This window comes from Spodoptera frugiperda, chromosome 2 (genome assembly GCF_023101765.2).
Source record: "Spodoptera frugiperda isolate SF20-4 chromosome 2, AGI-APGP_CSIRO_Sfru_2.0, whole genome shotgun sequence".
NCBI lineage: Eukaryota > Metazoa > Arthropoda > Insecta > Lepidoptera > Noctuidae > Spodoptera > Spodoptera frugiperda.
This window is the reverse complement of record NC_064213.1, coordinates 11,595,534-11,621,577: the sequence shown is the minus strand read 5'-3', so window position 1 is coordinate 11,621,577 and position 26,044 is coordinate 11,595,534. Positions and strand designations below refer to the sequence as shown.

At 34.9% G+C, this 26,044-nt stretch overlaps 3 protein-coding genes across 6 annotated transcripts in view; 2 read left to right on the top strand and 1 right to left on the bottom strand.

Annotated features, from left to right (window-relative positions):
- The window catches only part of LOC118268902 (uncharacterized), a 51,768-nt gene extending 38,503 nt beyond the window's left edge, over positions 1-13,265 (top strand). Inside the window, exons 4-7 of the mRNA XM_035583695.2 lie at positions 1,089-1,279; positions 1,464-1,593; positions 1,948-2,088; positions 5,834-13,265. Coding sequence (XP_035439588.1) covers positions 1,089-1,279; positions 1,464-1,593; positions 1,948-2,088; positions 5,834-5,991 — 620 coding nt within the window. The 3' untranslated portion in view covers positions 5,992-13,265. The remainder of the gene's footprint in view (positions 1-1,088; positions 1,280-1,463; positions 1,594-1,947; positions 2,089-5,833) is intronic.
- A 535-nt stretch (positions 13,266-13,800) lies between these two features.
- Positions 13,801-15,808, bottom strand: LOC118269299 (uncharacterized). Of its 3 annotated transcripts, XM_050698868.1 has the most exons (5): positions 15,670-15,808; positions 15,329-15,534; positions 14,921-15,009; positions 14,389-14,605; positions 13,801-13,845 (listed from the first exon to the last, which is right to left on the bottom strand). In XM_050698868.1, the coding sequence occupies exons 1-5, from the start codon at positions 15,713-15,715 to the stop codon at positions 13,804-13,806; spliced, it is 600 nt and encodes a 199-aa protein (XP_050554825.1). In that variant the 5' UTR covers positions 15,716-15,808; the 3' UTR covers positions 13,801-13,803. The 3 variants fall into 3 exon arrangements, with proteins under 3 accessions (XP_050554825.1, XP_050554824.1, XP_050554826.1); XM_050698867.1 differs by having other exon boundaries at positions 15,329-15,808; XM_050698869.1 differs by having other exon boundaries at positions 14,404-14,605; positions 15,329-15,808.
- A 1,943-nt stretch (positions 15,809-17,751) lies between these two features.
- LOC118269058 (6-phosphofructo-2-kinase/fructose-2,6-bisphosphatase) overlaps positions 17,752-26,044 on the top strand; it is a 41,537-nt gene continuing 33,244 nt past the window's right edge. Inside the window, exon 1 of one of the 2 annotated variants that reach the window (XM_035583950.2) lies at positions 17,752-18,081. In XM_035583950.2, the coding sequence (XP_035439843.1) occupies positions 17,910-18,081 (172 nt within the window). In that variant the 5' untranslated portion in view covers positions 17,752-17,909. The remainder of the gene's footprint in view (positions 18,082-26,044) is intronic. The other variant, XM_035583951.2, reaches the window with a different exon arrangement.

The following is a 26,044-nucleotide window of genomic DNA, read 5'->3' as shown; positions in this document are numbered from 1 at the left end:
TGTTGGCTAACTAATGGGCATTGCTATGTACAACGTAGACAATGGCCTAACTACGTCAATAGCCCCGCTGCACAATACTGCATGCATCCAATAAACGAGACGACGCACAGATATTTTGCGCACGTGTACTTGACTCCGCTTTGAATTAAAATGTAGGAGATTTTATCTCCGCAGCCCATTCACACGGTGCTCACTGAGGCGTGGTTTTATGTCATTACTTACTGGTGCCCGTGTCATTTTGTCAGCGTTTACACGTTTTCAACGCTCCAACGTCACATCTTTGCTCTAGTTTTAGGTGAATATTTTACGCGTTTAATTTGTGCTAACATGTTAAGGAAAGATTCATATCTTTGTTTAAAGAATGTGAGGAAACGAGTGGTGAATTTAAATGTAGAGAAAAGATGGTTCGGTTATATGAAGAATGATATTAAGGAAAAGTTTGTTACCGTTTCAACGGCTTTTAAAGAAGTATTACACAAGGATAAAAAAGAGGAAGATTTTTACTAAATTAGAACTTTTTTTGATTTTGATTTTTGATAGACAGCAGGACAAAATGTACCAGCTAAATTAGTTTAGCCTCTATAAAATATACCACATTTCCCCTAACGTCATTAGTAAATAATTTAGTCGTGTTTTCCCACAAATTAAACTTTATAGTGTCCTTGATAGTGCTGTCAGCCGTGACGCAACTACTGGCTACTGATTTAGTACTGTTGTCGGCTTGCGGTTGGTACAACATGACGGTACTCGCCGTCGCATAGGTTGGTAGTGGTATACTTGTGTATAGTGGACGATTCATCATGTCGACAGCGCCACTTACATAATTCCAGTAACAATGAGGAAGCATCACTCTTTGCCTTCCAGGTTTCATTAAATGGACGTTTTGTTAGTAGGTATACGGACTTTAGGTATCATTTTCAAGACCGAATACTGTAAAGAAAAAGTTTAACATGATTAGTGTTAACGTCTACGATTGATAAAAAAGTACCCAAAGTTAAATTTAACAGGAACGTCTTGCCCTTGCTAATATTGTCCACTTTTTTAATTTGGTTCTGTCGATTCTGACCAAAATAACTCTTCATCTACAGCGGAGCCGCCACCCCTGGTGAACGTGACAGTCCACGCGTCCACCATCCTGGCCCTGATCCTATGGAATGTAGCTGGTGATGGCGGCCATCCCATCATAGACTTCACCGCGCAGTACCGATCAGCGGCCCCTGTTAATGGGACTCTAGAGCCCTGGAGGCCTATCAGCCCTAACCACATCAGTCCAAACTCGGTAAAGTATAAATTATTAGATTTAAACTTAGGAGTTTGACATGTAACTTCATTTGTAAGGGGTATTAGTACAACTACTAACTCTCGCAAACATGATAAAATAGTTGTTCTTCTTGTTCATACGAAGTTATGGAACCTCTAAATATTCGTCAAAATAACATTTTTGTCTGTAAACACAATTTCAGCGCCAAGTAGACGTGTACCACTTAGACACGAACGCGTCCTACTGGTTCCGAGTGTGGGCGACTAATGCCCTGGGGCCCGGTCCACCGGTGGAGGTGCTGGCCACCACACTCTACAGCGACCAGGAGGCTGGTGAGTGATCACTTTATACTTATATGAAGTGGCGCCCACGTGGGACTCTACGTGTAGGTACCACTTGAATACGAGGCATTATATTAGTTCAATATAGGCAGCCAATGCTTTGAAGCCAGGCCCAACGGTTGAGGACTCCACACTGCAATAACTGAAAGGTTGGTGAATGATCAATTTGTTGTTAAAAGTGTTGGCGCCCAACGTGGGACTAATCTAAAATGTATTATGAGAATTGGCGCCCACGTGGGTCTCAAGCAACTATTCAGTCAGATGTACAGATTTTGTCCAAGTTATGGTATTGTGATTATTTTAGTATGTTCTTATACTGATCGCATGGTACGAACAACATTACAGAGCTGTACAAGCACTTCTTCTCTGGCGCGGAGCAGTTCGACACGCGGACGTGGGTGGCGGCGGTGTGCGTGGTGATGGGCACGCTGGTGGTGCTGGCTGCCGGCACGTGCGCCGTGCTCTGCCGCGAGTGGCGCCGACACGGTGAGCCCGCGCCCTAGCGCACGCATCTCCCGCGCCTCTACTTCTTGTGGCGCTGACATAGCGACACTAGCGCTCAAACTCTACCCATTCCATTGATTAAATTATTACGATATTGATATTAAGGATGGTTGTTTCTTCGAAAAAAACTTGCAATTAAATTATCCTCTAAGATCATCATCACAATATAGCCCAAAGTTTAGCAAGCTGAAGTCCCAGTGTTGGTCAAACTCCAGAAGACGTCTACCCTAATTGTCACTGGTTTTGAAACAATCAATGACCGTTGGACGTACTCCAACAGCCATCAGAGTATATTAGTAACTTAATCACGGATTGTCTCAGTTTAAGTATTCATAACATATGTTTCAAAAGTCAGATTTGTAAAACTTTGGGTTAAGGATAATAATAACTTTTCGAAGAAACACCCTGCTACACTAATCGTTCGCGAGCATATTGCACATTGATCGTTCGAGGTGACCGTGACGCAAGCGTTCACTTCGATCGATGTACGCCTTTAGCAATAATTAAACAAGTTAATTACTAGTTTTAGACTTTATGGTTTAAGCTGGAAACGTATCAGTATGATGAACAATAATTATGTTAAATTATTTGATCCTTCGGTAAGTGATCCTTAGGGTGTAGGGAACAAGTAGGAGTAGGGAGGTAGAAGTGTGCTCAGTGATCCTTTAATTATTATATTTAAGGTCCAAGACCTAGGTTGAACTTTTGTTGAGCATTAATTTGTTTTTGTTATCGTTATATATTTTATATTGCATCTATATTTAACTTATTATTTGAATTATTTAGGTTTGAAATATACAATTTAGTCATTCACAATTTTCCAAAACTTTAAGCACAATTTACAAACAAATTATCTACGCACAGCTTAAATTCTCAAATTATATTTACAAAATTAATAATTAAGAAATATAAACAATTATTTATATGCATAAAATATATATATAGTGCCAAGTTTTTGTCATTAAAGTAAATAAAAAATCTTCCAAATTATAAATTAAAAATATAAAAGTAGAATAGATTTTTATAAAATAACAATAAAACGAATGGTACAAAAATAAATTTTGAAATGTTCACTAGAGTTTCTACGCTACGCGATTGGTGCTATGCAAATAATTATAAACTTTATTATTATTAATAATAAAAACTATTATACCAAAAAAGAATATTGATTGAATCTCGCTTTATAGAGTTACCTAGTGCTGTATATTGCTTAGGTTTTGCTAGAGTAGGTAAATTAGGTAGGGTGAGTGAAGTTACTGCCGGTATGTTGCTTGTGTTGAATTTTATTGAACTTACAACGTTTTAAACCTTATTTAAAATTAATTGACTGACTCCTTCTGTAGCCTGTGCCAGGCAACGAGCTATGATTTGAGTTCAATCCAGAAATTGCGGAATTTAATTTCAATTATTTGGAGCTCAAATTATGCTCTTTCTGTGTTTGGTAACAAAACCAATCAGCAAAAAGCTAATGCAGTAGAAGCGCAACTGTATTTTACACCTGATACATTGAATAATAAGGGTGTCAACATAGTTTAAAAATGAAATGCGTGCAACATACCGGCAGACTCACAAACATTAGAATACGGACCAATGATAACTACAGGACGTCAATTATAACAATAGATCTGTGCTTTATATAGTTGTCAAACAGTTTCTAACAATATACTGACTCTCTGCTATTCTCTCTATATACTATTGCCTATATACGGCTGTGTTTACATCACACAACAATCTATAAACTATATAAATGCTTATAAAAATAATGATCTATATATTAAAAACTTATACTACTAAAATATTCGATTTCTCAATTCTATAATATAGCAATAATAAAATGATATTCGAGTATTTAAACTATTAACTCATTTACCTCGTGATAATTATTATTATAAATGAATATAAAAATTCGCGCTCTCAATAATTGAATAATAAAAAGAAGGATTTGCTATGGTTCTGTATTAAGTATTTAGGTCAGAAAATGTAATAATTAAAGTAAGTACATTATATTTTAGTATGAAAAGCGAATAGTTGTAGGTGTAATGAAGCTTTACCGCTAAGTAGACAATTCAATCTTGCCAAAACTATATTTTTATCCACGTAGTATATTATTTGTGATTTTTATACGTTTGTGATAAAATATATTCCAAAAATATCAATAATTTACTTGTGATATTGTAGTATGAATTGAATATTCTCTTCTTATTTGTTATCACAATTATTTTTTATTATACACACATTTCTTTTTCTTAATTCGTAATTTATAAATTATAAACAAATAAATAAATTTAAATAAAAATATTAATACTTATATAGTAATTATAATCTTGCCTTCCTAAAATTAATATTATAACTAAAATAATTAATATATTCACCGGATCGCAACAAATATACTTATAATACTTGCACTAGATCTCTTGTGATGACTTCTGGACCACTATTACTGTACTATAGGACCACTTTTAGTATTCTATAAGAACACTATTTTGTATCTATTGCTTATAAGTACAATTATAAAGTATATACACAAATATAAATGCGATAGCTCGCTTAGGTAGGGCTTAAATAGTATCATAAAACATGTATAATGCAATAAAATTATTATTAATAGTGACATATTCGCATAAAATGCACAATAATAGTGATAAAGTTTAGCACAATAAATAAATTAAGTGACAGAGTAACATGAATTCCATAAAATTATTTAATTATTTTTTCAGAAGATACTATTTTCTTTTAGCTTTGGTATATTATGGTAATTAGAAAAAGTGAAATGAGTTGGTATTTTCTTATTATATTTGGCATCATTCCTTGATATTACGAGTAGAGGCCAATTTTATTGATATAATATTTGCTTAGTTGAAAACTTGGTCGAATAATAATTTATTTCTTGCGTATTTCTATCTAAAATTAACACAAAAGCTACCTATGGGTGATACGTAATTCATAAGATATTATTGGGTCATTTGTATCAAATACAGCAAGGAGTACCTGTACCTAAGTTGGATCAAAAACTTACAAGGATGATGTGTCCTCAGTGCTGAATAGATACAAATGTGCCCCTTTCCTAATGTTACTTATAAAACTTGAATAAATTGACACTTTAGAGCTCTAATGCCGACTTTAAGATTTGCTTCTAACAATAGCAATTAGAATTTTTGAGATTTTAGAAAGTTTTTCAAGAGTGGCTTGGCATAGCGCTCGAGTGCATTATATATAGGGACGAATTTCATATTCTTCTGACGACATGAGCTAATTTTCCATGACTGGCAAAATTTTCATGTCTCTATATTGGCCAACTATCAGTTTTATAATTATTGATTTTAATATTTTACCATCTGAAGTAAGCTCTGAATATGAAATTCGTCTGTAGGAGCAAAATATGTTGAGTACTACAGTCTCTTCAATTTTGCTGTCATAACGTAGACATTAGAAAATCGCTCTTAAGTCTATGCTGATTACAGACGAATTCCGAGAGCGAGTTTCCATTCTTCGATCTATCCGCATGACTTTTGCATAATCTCTTAATACGAAGAACGCCAGTATCTGCCAATTTTTTATTCATTCGAGATTTTTTTCTTCTTTCCCCTCTATCGCACTCGCTTGGAACGCACGCTTGGACTGCGGGGCCGCACACTAACAAAACACACACACACTCGGTGACGGTATGTATTACTAACCAACCCTCAACCTGCTTCCTCTCCCGACTGCTCCTCTCTTCGCCCCAAAGACTACGTCGAAGATCAAGACGTAATGGAACTAGTGCCTAACATAATCCTGAACCCTGGCTTCATGGAGATGGACCCCATCAGGCCGCGGGAGCCCCTTGCCTCCTCCATCATCAAGTCAACGGAGTGTCCTGGCCCCGGGAAACCGAGGCGTGTTTGATTCTCGTCAATACTTAACCTTAGGATATTCTATCGCACCGATTCCGGCCTATTGTCATGATCGTGGGCGACACACGACAGAACCGTGGTGGTGGATAAAAGCGTTAATGTTTGGACTATAACCAACCGAGAAGTGAGTTCAGTGGCCTGAACTATTTGCTGCTGCATACACCAGTCTTAGAGGTTAAACTTAAAAAGATATTTGTTTAACCTTTGAGACATGGAAACTAATTGCTTTGGCTCGTTCGTCAATTTCATTGAACCGCTTAGAGACGCTTTTATTTCCATCACGGAGTCTGTGCCAAAATGTGAATTTTGGATGGAGAGGAGTACGTTTTTAAATATCAGTTGATGACATTAATGCCCGCTTTCATTAGTTAATTGTGTAATGAAAAATTGCGCCAAGATGAAATCAATTGAATAACGGCTTATATTACTTTCATCTGACGATATTTGAAAACGGCTCACAAACGCTAGGGTAAGGATGGACATATCAAAGCATGTTTCGTTTAATTAGCCGATCGGAGCGATAGGGTAGCCGGGTTAAATAGGGCTCTCGAGTTTCTCAAAAGTGGTGAACAAATATCTCCCTTGTATAATGTCCGTAGGCGCTAATGTATATTTGTAAATCTGCATGTCAATTATAAATATAAAAATGCTCAGTAAAATTATTAAATGACATCTGTCAAATGTCATCAATGACACCTGTCATCGAGAGAAGTTATTTCAGTAGATTGTTCGTTTTAAATTTTCGTGAAATATTGTATTGTATGAAATGCTTGTCACACTTTTGAGAAACAGTGTTGCCACTTAAAGCAAATAAAATGCTTGTAACTAATCACTGAGAGAGATCATTTCTAGTTTTGTAAGCGTTTCGTGTTTAACCGTAGTGGTGGTTGCCATATACAAATATAAGAATAACGTAGTGTTCGCTATGATATTGTACACGTTTGTTTCTAAGAACTGATGCTTGCATTTACTTTTTATACATTTACACTTATTCGCCGTAAGTCTGACACGGACGCTTTATTTTATAATTGTAGCTTGTAGGGACGGTAACACGTAGCTGCTTGGTCCGGTTTGCCCTCTCAATACAGAAGCATAATAAAGGAAATTTGTTTTAGTATAACGTAAAAAGAAACGACAATACCAAAACAAGACATCATGTTGTTACCAACAAACCGACCAAGCAATAATATTTTGTACGGCACTAGCTATGTGTTACCATTCTTATAAAATAGTCTCCATTCTGGCAACCCCAAAATCTGTTTGAAAACTTTTTTAGGAAACATATTGCTTAACGTTCAATATTGTTAATGTTGCTAGCTATAGTGATAGAATATTTTTAATTATATATATATTTTGCTATATTTTAGATGATATTTTTATAACGAGGATCTCATGTATTTAAGACACTTAACATTTTAATATTGAAATGTCGGTTTGTTTTCAATTTATTTGTGATTTTGAACGCTGTGATTATTGTGTTTTCCGTAAAATTGAGTTTTTTTGTAATGTAAGGTAAGGGTTAAGTGTAAATATTTTGATATATATATCGTACGGAGACTGGTGCAATGGTATTGAATAATATAGTTAGTATATATGTAGTGGCGTAATATAAGCTTACTTGTGGGAGCGCCCAGTGTAGCGTAGCTATGGTACACTGCTTTGTTGAAAGTTTTAATAAATGACAATATGGTAGTGGTTGTATTATCCATGTTATGTCCTGCGACACTTGAAGGCAATGATGCGAAAGACTGGCCAGCTTTGTAAGCACCATCGGTATTCTTACAATCTAGTTAAATTTGACAGCTGTCAGATGTGACAGCTGTCAACCATCTGACAGCTGTCATGGTAGAAATTATTAAAAAAAAACATGTTAGTTTGTGGAAAACTTAATATAAAGCCATAGTTGTCCCAATATTGCTTACAAAGTCTGGTTCACAGAATCGTCGTGATTTGTTCGTGACGTCACGGCAGTTATAAATTAAAAGTTGATGTTATAACATTGTTGTGTAAGTGTAAAGCTGTTTATTTTTGTATACGGCCTGTATACATATCAGGGGAGCCTTAGGATGTACAGAGATATACATAGATATTTATTAAAATAACAAATTTTAAACTTCCTTCCGATCTTTGTGCTTGCACGCTTAGTTAAAACTCTTTTTAAAATGTCACTTCAATAAATAAATTCAGGTATTTATTGGAATTTTATTACAAAATCATGAAAATGTTTTAAATCAAATTGTAAGGTATTTCAGTTATGGTTATATGACATTTATAATTGAATAATATGTATTAATATAATAAATTTTATATTGTAGCACATAGGTTATATTTTATTATATTTTCTCACTAAGCGTGCAAGTAAGTTTCTCTTCTTCTTAGCTCATTGCCTTTCTGTGCTCTCACTACCTTCCTTGTCTATTCTTGCACTATACTATAAAAGAAATATTATATTTGCCAATAAAGTCTATACCAAATCTATTGCGTGGTGGATGGGATTTGAAAACAAACAAAAATATGGATTTTTAAGTTACTATGTGTAAATGAAAAAAACTAGGTTTTATTGATAGACACCTTATAATTTTAATAATACCAAAAGTAATAGATATCTAACCGCCTTACTCAGAGTCATTTGGTTACTTAACCTTATACGGTACAAAATCGTTACTAAGGAATAGTTTAAGTAATCATTAAATGTCTCTGAGAGCGGCAGTAAGGTCATTATTATGTTCTAAATCTATATGATCCAAGGCATACCTCTTTCAGGCCTTGCATTGACCTTCCAAACACTGAGTATATAAGTATCTGAATATCTTTCTCCATGCCAATAATTTGCAAACAAAGTTTGTCTTTCAAATCCAATCCTTCGCGCTGTAACGAATATTCCTACGACGTTGTGGTTGCTTCAGAAGATCTAGTGTTTAAGTGGTTGGAACTCCGCACGCATCGTATGGTGTTACCAAGGTCTTTGGGTTTGTCGTCTGTTAAAAATAATAATATTATTTTGTTTTTAAAACCCAAAATTTTGTAATAAAGAAATGTGTTATTCGACTTAGAGTGTGTGTTATACGATTGTAGAAAATAAATATGTAACACACTCTGTATATCTGTATAAATGAATAAATAAGCAACAACCATTAGAAAGAAAACCGACCTCTATTCGGAGTAATATACTTTTTTTCGAGATATTACTGGTCGTTAATTTAGTAAATTTCACAGTTTTTTTTTTCTTTCGAGGTCCTGAATGACCCTTCTAGTAGGGTAATAGCTAGACTCCTACGTGCGTACGGGGTTCCACCAGACGATGTGTCCGTCATACGTATCAATGTGCTATCTATGTCAATTATGTGACTCTCTGTCTGTTGTGTCGTGTTGCGTTCCTGTCTGCACGCCTTCACGCCTAGCATCTACATCGAGATTGTGCTTGTATTACAGTTTTATTCAAATTACTACGTAAATGTTCGACGAGGTAACTTGACCAGCATCAAGCCGTAGTAAAGGGTAGCAGCATTATTCCTATTACAGTTCGAAATGTCCAATCTCTCATGTGCTTCTGTCTTTTGTCTTCGGATTTCATTAAGATTGATCTGGCAATGTCACAAAAAAAAACAATATCGATGAAGGTTATTTAACTGTTAGGAAAATGTATTTTCGCGGGTAATACAAGCACAAAACCTCGATTATCGCAAGTGCGCACACTACTCCATGCTCTTCCTTTCAAATGATATTTATTAACAAATGATTGATATTTTTGTAACAAATACTGTATTCAATTATTTACAACATAGCCTTGTGTTGTGAACTTGTGAGGACTAACCGCAAACTATAAGAAATAAATATTTATCGTCAAGTAGTGGCAATCCTAGAACCTATGAACCGTCCGCGTATAGTAGAGGGCGCACATTACAGACTAATCGCAATTTTAACTTTGCCTCCTGCAAAAATCTTGCGACTAACTCTTTCTTCCTCGTCTCGTAATGCGTAGCTCTCATAAAATCTAAATGTTTTCTTCTTCTCTTTGAAATCTCAATGTATTCGCCAAGAGAACGACTTTCTAACGAATTGCTCGTGTTGCTACATAGAATAGCTTGTAGCAATGTCTTGTCATTTTTAATAATACCGGCCGGTGTTTGTCTGTTGTCGTTTTTGGGTTGATGGGAATAAATTATTTCTATAAGTGTAATCAACTAAATAAATACATTTTGTTGGGTTTTTATCAATGATTGCTACCATCTTAATTATTTAAGTTCATCTTCCATAATCTTGAAATTCCTATGAACGCTGTGGGTAATCATTTCTGGTATTTTCTTAAACAAACAAAAATTATCAGTTTTTATTTTATTGTGTACTTTGTATAAAATGATATTAATATACCATCAACTCAAGTCACCGGAGACAAACGACATCGCCTAATGAATGCGTGTAGTATATTTATAATGGTTGTTAGACTAAGTGTTGTCCTAGACTAGTTGTTGAACGCTAGCGTAGAGGGCGCGAACGACGGATTGAAGACTGCCAACCTACGGGAAAAGGTAACTCGAGTATACAGGCAATTGCATCAACACACACTAAAGTAGAAAATGTAATGTGCTGATGAAATGTGATCTTAGGATGGAAGATAATGTGTGTAAATGGTTGTGACGACGGCTTGCGTTCTGTCTGTTGATGCAAATGTCTAATAGTGTGTGCGGTGTCTTATATTAATGTTGAATGTTGCGCTTCTGATTTTTCATTTTTTGAAAAGTCATGGATTCGTCGTTTTTATACGGATAGGTTTTTCTAAAGCTGGGTTATTTGGTTTTGTGGGAAAGTCTGTAATAAATTGTTTGTAAATTAATGAATCGAAGAGCCACAAGCCACTGCCAAAAGCATGTGTTGATACTGCATCTTGTCTAGAGTCTGCATTATTTTCTTGCATGCCATTTTGCATTGTGCCTACTTTAATTAAACACATTATGTTTGTACAAATTCTGTTTTTACTCGTCCATTCTCGATCGAACGACAGGTTCCTAAAATCGATCGCAAATGGTCATTGGTCACAACAAAGCAATGCATGAGTAGAAAAAATAAATCGATGTCAGATTTTTATGTGGATTTCATGTTATTCTGTCTGTTCAGTTCTGTGCACTTGTAGATTTAATTCTCGTACAAAAGACGTAATATATGTTATTATAGTGATATAGTGCTTATTGCGGATTCGTATGACTAATTATATGAATCTTCGAATTTATATAACGAGTGTTTGTTAAGCTAAGGACACGATACAAATATCGAAGGGACTTTTCTTGTGATGACGCTACCGTTCAGTAATAAGTGTCATTTTACGTCACTAGAGGCGCTCGTGTGTTATTAAGTCCTCTCTAGTGATTTTATTGACAGTGAACACTTACCAATTATATGCGAAGGATAGGGCCGTATGGCACTTTAAACATCACCAGTTCTATTTCAGAAGTTAAAAAGTCGAAAATATATTGAAGAATATTTTTTCGGTTATAGGCAGTTATGTGATTGACTTTACACTAAACATGGATATTTAACTTTATACTATGTCTAAAAAATTTTCGTTTCTGTCCTTAGCTTAACACAAACTTGACAATCGGCGTATATATCTCGATTTACTTTATATTAAAGTAATAATTACCTTAGGTTAAGATTGCCTTTTATAAAATTAAGCACGTCCAGACGGTGAGGGCAGCGAATCGTTTAGTTTTTCGCTAAATATTTAATTCGTAAGTGATCGTGTCATAATAAATGAATATAAGTTGGTTATTATTACTTTTTTTTTATCTATATAAGTTTATCTTTTGTTAACATTATATTATTATAGAAAAGAAAGTTTCTGTTTTTTATATATAAAAAGATTATTTTATTTTCCAAAGATATTATTTTTTATTCTTCTTGTATTTATTAATTGTGGCAATGTGTTACCAAATACTGTTTGTCTATGCGCATTCCTATATAAGTCTAGCTACTCTGATTACTGTATAATCCATAGATTTGCACACAAAGATATTAATTATTTAAATAATTCATTTCAAGTATTCGTGTTATGTAAGTCACACATTGTATTATTTATGTATAAAGTCTATACTGTTATATTAAAGCTACAGTGTTGCTTGCAGTAAAAATGATATTAGAAATTATTATTACACATTTTTTGTACTAAACTGTTTATATCGTTTTGATATTATATATTTTGTTTTTCATTAAAAATTTGCTTTCTGTATTTGTTAAGAGTCCAGCAAATGAAGTTACTTGAAACTGTCTAATTAGTTTATGGGATTTATTACTTTATTACAAAAGCATTAAAGTGCAATATCGATTCAAGTTTAAATTTCGTGTGTCTGTATTTTAAAATTGCATTTGCGTACATATTAATTTGATTGGATTATTAACAAAAATTTGTTTGTATTTGAACTTTGCTTAGTACAAATCCCATGAAATGAATTACTGTTTTATTTATAAAAATATATAATTGGTGAAACACATTATTTGTTACTACTTAAAAAAAAAATGATGTCGATATACAAATATCAGTGAATCTCATTGTAATCCAAAAATGTGAGTGCAATACAATTTTTTATATTATTATTGTTTTTCTTTTATGATTGTGAACGGGGAAAATAGTTGACTTTGGCATATTTTTGATTGGAACAGAAGTATTATTAAAATAATGAACTTAGAAATAACTTCAATATCTAATCTGGTATTGTCTCCCGCGTATGGCAATAGTTTCACCCCTTATTACAAGGGACTCATCAGATAACTGGTGTAAAGTGGACCTACTCGTAAATTGTACTTTTAAATGACCCAACAAATGTTAAATGCTATCAATTGTTCCTATTTAGGCCTTTTCCTAGAATTGCTCAGAACTTTTATTTTACTAATCATCGTCACGCCTGTCTCTCATTGGTGTAGGCAGAGACAATAGAATGCCAATTGACACGATTCTGGCATACCATTTAAAAAAAAGGAATCAAATAAACAATTGCCTGACGATGTTTAACAATTCTTGGAAATAAAAGGTTTCTGCCCTTGTATGTGCACCTATATCTTCCCTTTCAGGACATAAAATGCATAATGTTATGGTATCAAAAAATAATACAAAGTCAACTATTGAACTGTTATAAAAAAAGTATTATTTAGTAAGTTTGTTCACGTTGAGTTGATGCGAAATGTGATGCCCGTCGTAGAACATAATGATAAGTACATTGTTGTAGCTAATGTTGGAGGCCATTCCCATTAAAACTACATTTTACACAAATATAATCGTTTTATTTACTTAAATATCATTAAAACATAAATAAACCTTTTTGTGTTATGGACAGCCTACACTATTTTGATTCTGCGAACTAACCTATTATTGTGAAACCTGATAACTTCATCATTAGTCAAAGAGTGGTTAATGACAAATACGAATGTGGTTTTATTCGCAAACGGTTTTTGTTTGAATAATTTCAAAATACTTAAATCGAAGTTTTTTGTGCTCGGTGTTTGTGCGTTGGAGTCGCCCCCTACCCCAGTAACAATGTGATTAATAACACACTGTGTTAGCCGCGTGGTCCACTTAGCCTAGACCCACACAATTTTTTGCCGATAATCGTGATTTATTAAAACCTAATAAAGTACCTATTTGCTAATTTTATACTTAATTACATGTCTATATTATTTCTACTTAATTATTAGTAGGTAATACTAATTTAAAATCATTAAGTGCAAATTAGAATAAATTATGCGTTGTAATTAAAATTAGTTAACAATTTGATGAAGTACAGGTTTGTTGACATCCCAGGCGCCATTACTGTCTTCATGGGCGACGCTTAATTCTGTCTAAATCAGCTTCCAGGGCCTGATGACAAACAAACATGATTAGTAGGTGGACTATATTTTACCGTTCTACTCACAAACTATCTTAATTCAGCAAAATTGGTGAAAAGAGAAGAGAAGCGATAAGTTGTACTTATATCTACTTTGTACTTACAGTTCTTCAGGTAAGCACGCAGGATTGTAAAACAAATGTCGACATTGAACAAATTATAGAGTAGATTCATAGGTACCTACTTACTACCTGTGGAGAACTGAAATACGGTAAAACAGTTCTTTGGCATAGTACCCACCTTCTGATCGTTGAAAGCTGAAGGGTGGTCTCTCAGCCATTCTTTTTATGAGGGGGAAACCTTCTAAGGCGCCTAGCTTTTTGGGGAGAAACAATAGAGTATTTTTACTTTACTAAAACCACCGACGGTGGCACCGAGTCAGCTAGCGATAGACCTGCAACGGGTCCTACTGCAACGACCTGCTCTCAGCTTAGCCTAAGAAACCTTTTCCTAAAACTACGTAAGTACCTACGAAGCAGTGATCAAAAGCTACTTTAAGGAAACTGAACACAAACTTTCAAGTCCAAGACCTTCTTATCCAGGCGCCGTACAGCTGCCTGCAGCTCGTACAGGGAGGGGTCGTCAGGCGCGAACGGGTAGCAGTCGTCAAACTGCGCCTTCATGCGCCGCCACCATTTCTCGTTGTACAGCCGCCGGCTCGCCGCCAGCTCCGCGGCGTAAGCCAACTCTTTGTTCAGGAGCAACTCGTCGTCTGTGTCCAGGGAGATGTAACTGCCAACATTTATTTATTTACTATAGATACACCGTCTCGTCTTATAAGTGAAACCCAATGACGTAGTTTGGTCAGGTAAGTTACGGTACATGGAAGAAGTGGTATCCGTTATAGTAAAATTTTTAGGGGAATAAAACCTGCGAAGTTAGCTACAGTTACAATACTTCCAGGACCTGAGTTGTAGTAGAACTGATCCCCATTTCTCGTTATAACTTATTCCCCCTATGTTAGTCTCTCTGGAGTGTCTAGAGCCTAGTAATCTACCAGTTAACCAAGGCAACACGTGTCTTTGATTGGCTTTAATTATTCCATACCTGTTCAAAGAAGAGAGGTAATATGGCGGGAAGGCGTCTATAGCTCGACGCAGGTGCTCCCAGGTGTCCGCATAGTGGTAGTCCCTGTACTACAAACAACCAAAACTGTTAACTACAGATACTTGGTAAGAGGGTTTTCTTTTGGCTAACAGCTGACGCGCAATCAATTGCAAAACAAACAATAAATACGTCACAAAAATTATATAACATGACATATATCGATTTTATTCTATGGACCAATCAAGGCACAAGGTCAACAATTAATGGTTTAGCTCAATCTCTAGAAATTCTCAAAATATACGAGGTAAACACAGGAGCTTTTTTAATGTTGTGGTAAGTATTTACAGTTCCACAAAAAATCTGGAGTGTGTCACGGTGCACTATAAAGAAATTTTACTAAATACTAACCCTTTTATAAAATCCGTAATCAATATCGGAGTCCGTCATAGCCCTCGACAGCGGGATACTGGAAGCTGTGCTTAGTGTCCGTCTGTCAAACGCTCTGATGCTGTCCGAGAGGAGACTGTCACTCCGTGGGGACAGGGAGTCATAAGGATCAGGACACACGTACGGAGACAGCGTAATGTCAGGAATGTCCAAGTCGTCCACGTAATCTGAACGGTTTTTGGGTATAGAATTCAATAACGTTGTAAACATGTTCATTTTGATGGCGTATGGCGTAATATATGGTACAAGTGACTTTAATAATGAGTTTCGGATGATTTTCTATGTTTCTAAGTTCTACTCACGCCAATAGTATCTGGGATAGCGATAGCGATACCGGTAGCGATACATTTGGTTAAGTTAACGCGTCTCAACTCACGTATACAAGTATGACCCGGTTAGAAAGTCTTGCGAAGCTTAAGTTTGGTCGATACTACGTGATGGTTGCCATGCGACTGCCGGAAGCATCATCACATACTCACGTTTGCAAAAATTCGGCGAAATGGAGACGTGCGGTTGGACAGATCTGCGAATTTTTACTTTTTTGTATTCCTTGTCTTTTTTACCAAGTGGTCTAACTAAGATAGTAGTAATAGTAAAGTCCCTAATAGAGGTAGATGGTTACCTACGTCACTTCCAGTACTTCACTGTAAGTACCGTCTGGTACTAGTAGACCACTCAACTTTTTAGCTCTTAAATGTTGATTGACTTTCAATAACTTATCCAATTTTAATGTTATAATGTTTTTATTTGACTTATCTTTAAAGAGCCTCCTGTAATCATTTCCCAGCTCTAACTCTTCTCCAATCGGAAGCTATAGAGCATAACACACCCATATCCACTAGCTATGGTAGCTAGGTAGATAATGTATCACGTTACATGAACACATGAACTCCATTGTCTGCATGTCCGGAACAGTTATGTAAGACGGAGGTAAATTGACCGCCAGCCGGTTAATGGTGGCTAATTGATTGCCCTGCGGGTCTTGTGGCCAGGAAATTACCTAGTGTAGGTATATCTAAATGTCTATTTAGGTATTGCCCTAGAGTTTTTATAGTAAATTAGACTGCTGAACTTAAGTAGGTACACCGTAAGGGCACTTGTTTAGGACATCGGCCTCATCTAGTTATTTAAGAGATTGACGTGTAAAAGAGTTACATTGTACACAATAAAATAAATCATATTTTTTTAATCTGACAACAAAGTGAAGCTTGAACTAAGCGTTATTTATTTAATGTTTGTATTAAACACAATAATTTAGCTACTTAAGTAGATACTTAAATAATAAAACTAAGTAGGTACAAACAAAACAAATACACACATTTCTTAATCCAGTGATTGTGGTTAGAACAATGTAAGGACATATTTATTTGTTTACATTTATTGACCGATTTGATAATGGCTCAGAAAACAATGATAGGTTACTACGATTCATTACAACCAATCATATTGTTGAGTCAACAAGAGTAAGAAGAGGTACCTACGCACTTAATTGAATATGAAGAAAAATAATTAATTTTGTAACTATTTGTAGTATAAGTAAGTTATTGACCAAGAAGGAGGAGGTTCTCAATTCGGCCGGTATATTTTTCTACCTATGTATGTACACCGATTATTTAATTCAGTTTAGGTACTACTATTACTAGAGTCATCAAAATTAATTTAAGAAAGGTATTAAATAAATTAAAGGTTAAAATATATAATTTATTAAAGCATATGGCTTTTCAGCTACAACTTATTGTAGCTACGATGTACAACCTACGATGCTAACATATATACTTTTGTCTATTTACAAGTTTATAACCGTTGGTTGGGAATCCCGCTGTAATATTTTACATATGATTATGTAACATAATAATTATTATCTTTTTATGTTTATATCTCAGAATTTTCCTAATTTACACTATCTTCCCTTGAAATTTGATTATTTTCTGCGTAATCGTAATCAAAAACGACGCTTTAAGATAAAATTTGGTAGTATTTTTTATTAATAAAATTAAGTATTATTGTATAGTAAATTTCTTGAACCCTTTCGTAAATACCGAATATACAGGTTGTTCTAAAATACGAACTTCCATTGAAATGTTGTTATAATCCACAAAGATAATTTAAACACTAAAAACAACGATTTGAATTCATTTCAAGAAGAAAGACGACTCTTAATATATATTTAGGATCATTTGTTTGAATTTGAACCCATTCTCTTCAATTTCATTAATGTAAGAGATGTCTACGTTACACCTATCACTAGCATCAGGGACACGGCATGAAGCGTCGCTGTCGGTCGGAAGTGTTTACGTTGGATGAATGGCAATCTGCCCATCTCCCCGTGAGAGACGCGTGACGGCACAAGACGCGCGCCCTGCTCGCCTGCTCGCCCTTGCACTTGAATGTCGTCCCCGCAGCACATGCAAGGCGGAGAGACAACACGATATCGCTTGTCTCACCCGACTCGCTCCGTAGGTACAATCAGCTGTGGCGAGCCGCGAGCGCGCGCGGCCCGACTCGATTCCGTCTCTCAGTCATGCTTCGATAGCGAACACAGATGGATGTCGCTAACGGGTCGCCGTCGCTGCGACTTCGCGGTGGCGTGAATAACAGTAGTGATAGTAAGAAACATGAGTTGAATTTGTGCCCGAGTGTGATGTCGCCGGAGACGCAGCGGCTGCTGCCGCCGACTACGGAGACCATCATGACGAAGCCGTTCCCTATCCGAGGTAACTATAACCGCTACTCTAGAATAATAGTGCTGTCCGACTAAAAATACGCCGGACGCGCGAATTTGTGACAGCTGTACGCGCAGTGTTCGCGTCGCTCCTTCTCCCGGACGATCAACTGCCGCTAATTTGCAGTGTCCTAGCTTCGGAACTGGACTATCATGCTTTATTTCCTCTTGTCGTAGTAGAGTATCGATCATAAACAGCTTAGCAGTCGTTTAGGTAGCTGTTTTATATTTATAACCGCGATATACAATAACGAGCGCGAGATATGATAGCTGTGTCGTGTGCGCTACGACACATTACTTAGGAAATTCCTATTTTGCCACAGAAATGTCGTAAAATTTGATAATTAGATTATAATGTCTGGTTTATTTTTGTACAATTATCAAGTTTTATTTGTGGCTCAATCAATAAGAATGTTTTCGTTGACTCTACAACTCTGCTTTACATCTCGTAAATTAACAACATCCTGTATTCCCAGTTCATAAATCGAACTGACAACTAAGATATTAAAAAAATCAATCAATTTTGTATATGACATTCCTATAGCAAGATAAAAAATACAAATATAGAATTATTATACTAAACTCATTATTAAAATATTTCAAATAGGTACCTTTATGTAAAAATGAGTCAAATGCTACGTTTTATTGCACATACATTATAAACATATTCTAAGCTGACTTAATCTTACATTGTAAGGCACGTTTCTTTATAAATCAGGTAGGCAGAATAGATGTGTAATGAAGTGACAGTGTGTTTATTATTTATAACTCAAAAGACTCGATTTCTTATCTCCCTAATCTGTTACTGATAACGTTGTCAAAACGTTCTCTCGAATTTCCTGGTTTTTTTATTTATTTTATTCGTTAATATTTTTTATTTTATTTTTTAAATAACCTCTATTCATTGTGGTACCAAAATAATGCTTAACATTTAAAGACAAATTGAAAGCATTGTAGCACAAATCACAATATATTACCTGCCATTTATTTATTTTCTCACAAATTATTATGATTAATTACAAGTGCACAATACCTAGTGACCTACAATGCCCAGACCCTACAAAACACATTGAGTAGACGAAACTAGATAGTTATACCTAGGTGAAAGATCAAAAAACATAAAATTATGGTCAGAAGTTCGTAGACCGCACTATTTAGACCATTAATATTAGCTACTTATTTTAATAGCACTGGGCGATATTGTCTATTACAAACAAAGTCCTTTAAATAATAAATTATAAAAAAAAACCTGTAAGTAAATGTTTTACTTCAATTTAAATTCTTCAATATCCCTAGTTAACTATTTAAAAACCTAGTCAGATCAATTAATTAATTTGATATAAGTAAGTAGGTAGTTACGAGTATTGGTCATAATGACCGACCGACCCTATGAGGAGGCGACCTTGCGTTTCGTTGACCCACAATATCTAGACGACAGTTTTAGTCATGTGACTGACTGATCGCTCATTCGATTAATAATAACGTACTTCGCAAACCGGTTCCACATATCAATACATTTACGATATAACCTCACAACTTTACAGAAATACAATGAATAAATAATTTATTTTGAATAAAAAACCACGCGGTATTTAAAAAAAATCAAAATAAATCGATGATGAATGATTCAACAGTTTGAAAATGGAACGTGATTGTCTTTGGCCTTTTCTTTTTTTTCTGTCTTTTCTGGTGTCTTGGGAATTCAAATAAGTATTCAAATGGGCACAATACAAAATTGCAAGGCATTCTGAACCATCTTTTTTTGGTTGGATTTTGTAATCTCTATCTTGGGCAGACAATGGTCGGCAAGGGATGAAGGCGGTTTTTTTTAACTGTCCTCCAAGGATGAAATACTTACCTAATAACTAAGTAGGTACTAACTTACTAAGCAAGAATATGTATATTGTATAAGTAGAGGGAACTAAACCTATATACTTAGTCCAAATTGTAGAGCCATGAATATGGTCGTTATTGCAATCTTACGTAGATTTGTGGTTTTCTAATCAATATTAAATATGTTCATGAAAAAGGCAGCATAAATGTACCTACTTATAGGTAATTAAGGGAGAGTATTTTTTCAATATTTCTTGGAATAAATAATAAAAAACCATCGATCAAGATTCCCGACGTGGTATTTAATCCGTTTGTTGTCATACATTGAACCCAAATAATATTGTAAATTATTTCAGCGCATTTTTGCCAATTGATAATGGCATCAAGTAAGCAAAACCTCAATATTTTGATAATGCACAGCTTTAAATAAATACTTACTGTAAGTACCTAATTAAAAACACATTTGCAGACATTATAATTAAATATAAATTAGGGCAAAATTCTACACGCCTTCTCAGACATAAAAATATAAAAAATAAAAGTAGTCTGATAGCTACTAAAATATTATTTTAAATTTATTTTTCAAGCTAGGTCGAAAATGGACGAGCTTTGTCTGTCTTTTGTAAGAAAATCTACTCACACCCCTCGGGGTCCAGTTTGAATTGTGTTTTAGGGGTCGAATTGACACCAATGAGTAAATCTTTTTTGGGGGCCGAGGGGCCAAAACTGGACTAAAAGTAAGCTGATAAATATACGGAAACATCAGTTTACATATTTCCAATATCTTGTGTTTCTCATCGATATCTGTTTAATACGTAGAAGTTTATATTGCTCCATTTGTAGTACTTATAATCAACGACACAACTCACGAGGTATGACTAAAGATAATTCAAATCGTACTCTAGATGATAGCGTGTAATTGGCAAATAATCCCCCTCTTACAACTTCTTGATAAGCACACGATAACAATGGAGTCACTGTTCATTTTAATCAATGAACTCATTAATTCGAATTTAAAGAAAATAATATTGAGCCCTCAATGCACGTAGAAACAATTAATAAATTACAATGACGTACCTTGGCATCTACATTTTCTACTTCAAAAAAAATTTCCCTCAAAATTTTGGAGTCAAAAAACATTTTTCTTGCAAATAGAAACACTACATAATTTTTCCTAATTCAAACAACAGATTAATAATCACCTTAAATCTTTGTTACTACATTCAAGAAGTCATGTTATCAAAATTCATTCATCATCATCCAATTTTTTATTTGTCTAAAAAGTTCATAAGAAGAAACGAAGGTACCTTTCTGTCAATGACAGAATGAGACCTTTCTGCCATTGACAATTGATACACTGATATATCAGTAAAAATTACCGCAATATCATGTAAAAATCACACACACATCACATCACACATAAGTACTTGCCTTAATAGGTTTCGAACCCACACCCTAATTAATGAGGAGCGGGCAATTGTCCACTTTGATGTTATTATCCGTACCGTATCCGAATCGGTACAAATATTTCTTTCATTCAATGCCAAATATTCGCTTTGGCTCCAACTAACACATGTCTGTCATACGTGAAAGCAATTCCCTCGCAAATTGTTTTGTAAGGACCAGCTGTTTCAATTGATTGACGAAATTGCGATCCGATTTCAGTTCAATACGAATGTAATCCGTTTTCTTTGAAAGAGTATTATTTCGTTACATTATTGTTTATAGGGTAATTTCGCCTGTTCTCGTCCACCTAACAGTTTTTATACGGATCGCCACGAATGTATCTAAACGTGCAAAAGTACTACTAATATGGTGGTCGTTTAGTTTTCTTATTTTTGGGAATTTTTAAAGGGCATTGTATAACATAGACGAAGTGTTGGATGGACGCGAATAAGCGATTTTACCCTATAACAAATTCGAATGATTATCTGTAGTTTCTAAAATTCTCCCGTTAAGGAGCGTATACGAACTAAGCATTTTATATCCTTTTTACTAACCAGAACGTGAATTTAATAAGACAAATACGAATATTTATTTACATATTATATTCCAATAAAATTAATCATAACACATAATTTCTTGCACGAATAACAAACAGCCAGCGAATATTATCTTGGGATCTGAAAACACTCCTTTATCGATCCTTAAGACACTCTTCGAGTTCAAGGCTGCGTATATTGTCCAACTATCTTACGAGAAGACCTCTGTCGTGAAGGCCGGTCCAAGGCTTCGGAAATGACCTAATTCTTTCTTTTCTTGAGACGTTTAATGTCAGGTCTGATAAGAATGCTAAACAAATTAAAAAGGATGCAAGTGAATATTTAAGGTAAAGTGCCTTCTGATTAAATAAGGAAAATGTTAATAATTTTCGAATATAATTATGTTAATTTCTTTTCCATGGTTAAATCTTTCTTTTAATTTCCCTTTGATCTTTCTTACAAGAGCAGAGATATTTCTAAACACATTGTATTGTATGTGTACGGAAATACAGTATGCGATAAGCATAATCTACATTTGGCGGTGAGCAGTGCCAAGACGCCTGTGTATACAACATACATGTGCCCTATTTGTTTAGTGTTTACTAAAGAAAACTACATCTATTGTTTTAGACTAACATTCTTGATATAAATCTAATTTCCGACGCAAGCAATCTAAAAATTACAAATAAAAAAAAACAATTTTAAAATTAGATAAAAAAAAAATCGTGAAACGGAAAATGCATCTTAAAAAATAAAATAAAAAACAACATGTTGTGTTCCAAGTTTAAAATATGTAATCATTGTGTTGTTAACTTCAGACGATTCGGTAAGATATTTTGTTTTATATGTATTTTAAATCATTTTATTTACAGGAAAACTATTTAAACGTAATGTGACTAATTATAAATTTGGGGTCACGGGTTTGTGTGTTAAATTAAGTTCAAGTTCATTAACTGGCTCGCAGTGAATTGAATGCCAATACGAGTACATGTTCGGAAATTGCGACTCATTAAGTATTTCCTTTCATTCCAATTGGCCTCCACATTAAATATGCATTTGTAACTAATTTATTGTGTGTAATGTCTAGTGTCATCAGGTCTTACGATTTCAAATTGTATACATTTTTTTTTAAGAGGGGGAAACTCATCTAATGGCTTCTCCCGCCTTAGGCGAGGCGAGAAGGAGTGTCAGACTCTTACTGATTAAAACCACCCCGTTCCTACTCCTGCGTTTCGATCCGCAGCCCCTGTAACCCTAAGCAGTCCGCAGCTCCGCTTTATACATATCTAGGCACTGAATTAATCGACGACATGACTATACATACGTAATAGTTTTCCTATACCAACTTCCAAAAATATAGTTGCTAATCTTAATTTATACCCTAAACATAACATTTGTGTATCCATATCATGTCATAATTTTGTCGTTATCGTTTTAAGAACTTGTATAAACTCGGAACATACGAGAGATATTGCCATAATCCTTGTGTGTGTGCCGGATTAATGACGTCACGATTCTCTGTTACGTAATACATGTGGATAGGATATTACAACGACCTAAATCCTTCTGAGTTTCGAGTACCTAGATTTCGTCAATATACGTCATTGATTAAAAGTAATATAGAATTATCTGAAGTGCTCAGATATTTTTTGGCGGTTGTCATTCAAGAAAGAAAAATAAATTGTATAGTCTGGGCTATTTTTTAAGGGGGAAAATCATCCAATGTCTTCTCCCGCCTTGGGCGAGGCGAGAGGGAGTATCAGACTCTTACTGACTAAAAACCACCCCGTTCCTATTCTTGCTTTTCGAGCCCGAGCCCCGGTAAACTCGCTAGTTAGTCCGCAGCTCCGGATAATCCATAGTGGCTCATTACTTTGACAGTATTAGTGATGTTACAATATAAAACAAATACGTGTTAACTAGTGGAACAGTGACAAAAATAACAATTACTTTATTAAAGTGCTTCTGTCTAGACAGGCGTCATGAAGGGCGTTTGTCAAGTAGTTTCAAATGACACAAATAAAAATTAATTAGGCACAAGTTACATAGAAAAATAAAAAGGGAACCAAAGTTTCACAGCGCTTTAAAATATCGTAAAATGTGATTGTTATTGAATGTATAACCTGGGTGTCTTCAAGGCCCGAGTGAATAGGCTGCTCATGGGCAGACGTGCTCCATCGTAGGCCGCATCATCACTTACCATCAGGCGAGATAGCGGCCAAACAAATATAAAAAAATGTATACCAAATAAAGTTTACTAGGTACTTATAGTAATTTATTTTGTCAGAGAAAATAATATATCTAGTGTCAGTTCTCTAGGCCCTTCCACTGGCATAGAGCCAAGAGACAAGTTATGGTAAGACTAGGTATAATATGAGTAAATTCTAATTCACGGAAACTTACTAACAATAGGATCAATATTAATCTAGTTCATGTCGTTCTTAACGCTTTAATCTAAAATTAAATAAGTAGGAAATATTTCATACTTTAAATCTAGATACTGCCACGTTGGTCGAGTGGCCGCAAATGCGACTGCTGGACAAGGGGTCTCGGGTTCGATTCCCGGGTCGGGCAAAATACTACTGGGCTTTTTTCGGCTTTTCGAAAATTTCTAAATGGTAGCACGGAGTCTGGTCTGATCACCCTCTATTACATGAGACTTAAAAAACACAAATGGTGAAAAGTGGGTACATTGTATAGCGGCATTACGTGCTGTAATGTGCACCTTTGCCTACCCCTTCGGGGATAAAAGGCGTAACGTTATAACGATAATAGAAATGAAACGTTCCTCAATTTGTACAACAATAACATTCAATCCTTCATTGACGGTGGCAGTGACCAGAGATCTAAAATTATCTCGCGTATAAATAGCCTAATCTTTTCATAGTCGAGCAACGAGCATGAGGTGGAGACGTGAAACCTCGTGGCATCTCGTGCCATGCACAAACATGTAAACAACATACCTAGTTATACAATGGTTTTGAAGATAAAAGCTGCATTTATGGATGGAGATAGATTTTTCATATAATTTCGGTAGATCTCAATACGAGTATCTGTTACACAACAAAAATATATAACTACTGAGTATCTTGTATTGACAATGATAAAATCAAAATCTTTTGAAATTGTAATTTTTCTCATAATTATGGGCCCCTAGTGTGGCTTGAAACTAGTCGAGTAACCTCGTTGAACAGATAGGCTATCTTGTAACTGTTAATACGGACTTTCGAAGTGAGCACGAAAGCGTTCTTGCCCGTCATTGGTCAAGATTATTCTCACATCACAGCCAATGGCCAAGGTGGACCGCGATCGAGTTCACTTCGATCTTTCGAATTGAAGTTACAGAGTAGCGTAGCGGTCCGTGACGTGAATAAGCCGCACAACAACAAATTAATGTAACAAGATTATATTCTGTCGAGTTAATCTTAAATCTGCTTCCAAGAATGATGAATGAGGAATCTCCTATCTCGGCTTAATTAATTTTATTTTAACTGAAAAGAGCCCTTACAGGATTAAATTCGGTACGCCCAAAGAAGAACCTGAAAATTATAAATTTCTCGTGTAACGATTAATATTTCAGATAACTTATTAAAAATGTTTCTTTTTATTTAGTTAAATATCAAATGTCATTTTTTATAAAATTCTTTAGTGCACATATTTATTCTAAAGTGCTATTCTTGAATTAAACCGACACCTAGTTTAAAAAAAAGTAATAGTAGGTATTAAATGTAATAAAAATATTGCATCGGAAAATAAAATCACTAAATGATATTAACACGAGATAGTTTTATAACATAATTTACTTGCATTATTTTTATTCATCAACCATATTATGACGATACGTAAACTGTATTCCTAATAAAAACGACAAACGTAATATTACTTTTCTAACGCTAAAGAATCACAGACCTTATAGTTTTTCCCATCGAAACTGAAAACCGCCCAAGCAGATCGGAGTGACAAAAAATTGTAAGAATTTCCCGTCCACTTAAGACATGGTATAAGTACTAAAAATAGTATTACGTCTGCATGCCATTAAAATCCTGTCATAGACAAAGATTGTGTAGGTACTCATATTAATTTACTGTGACTAATCATAATAACATAATACACACAACACAGATGACTCATAATAGCTAC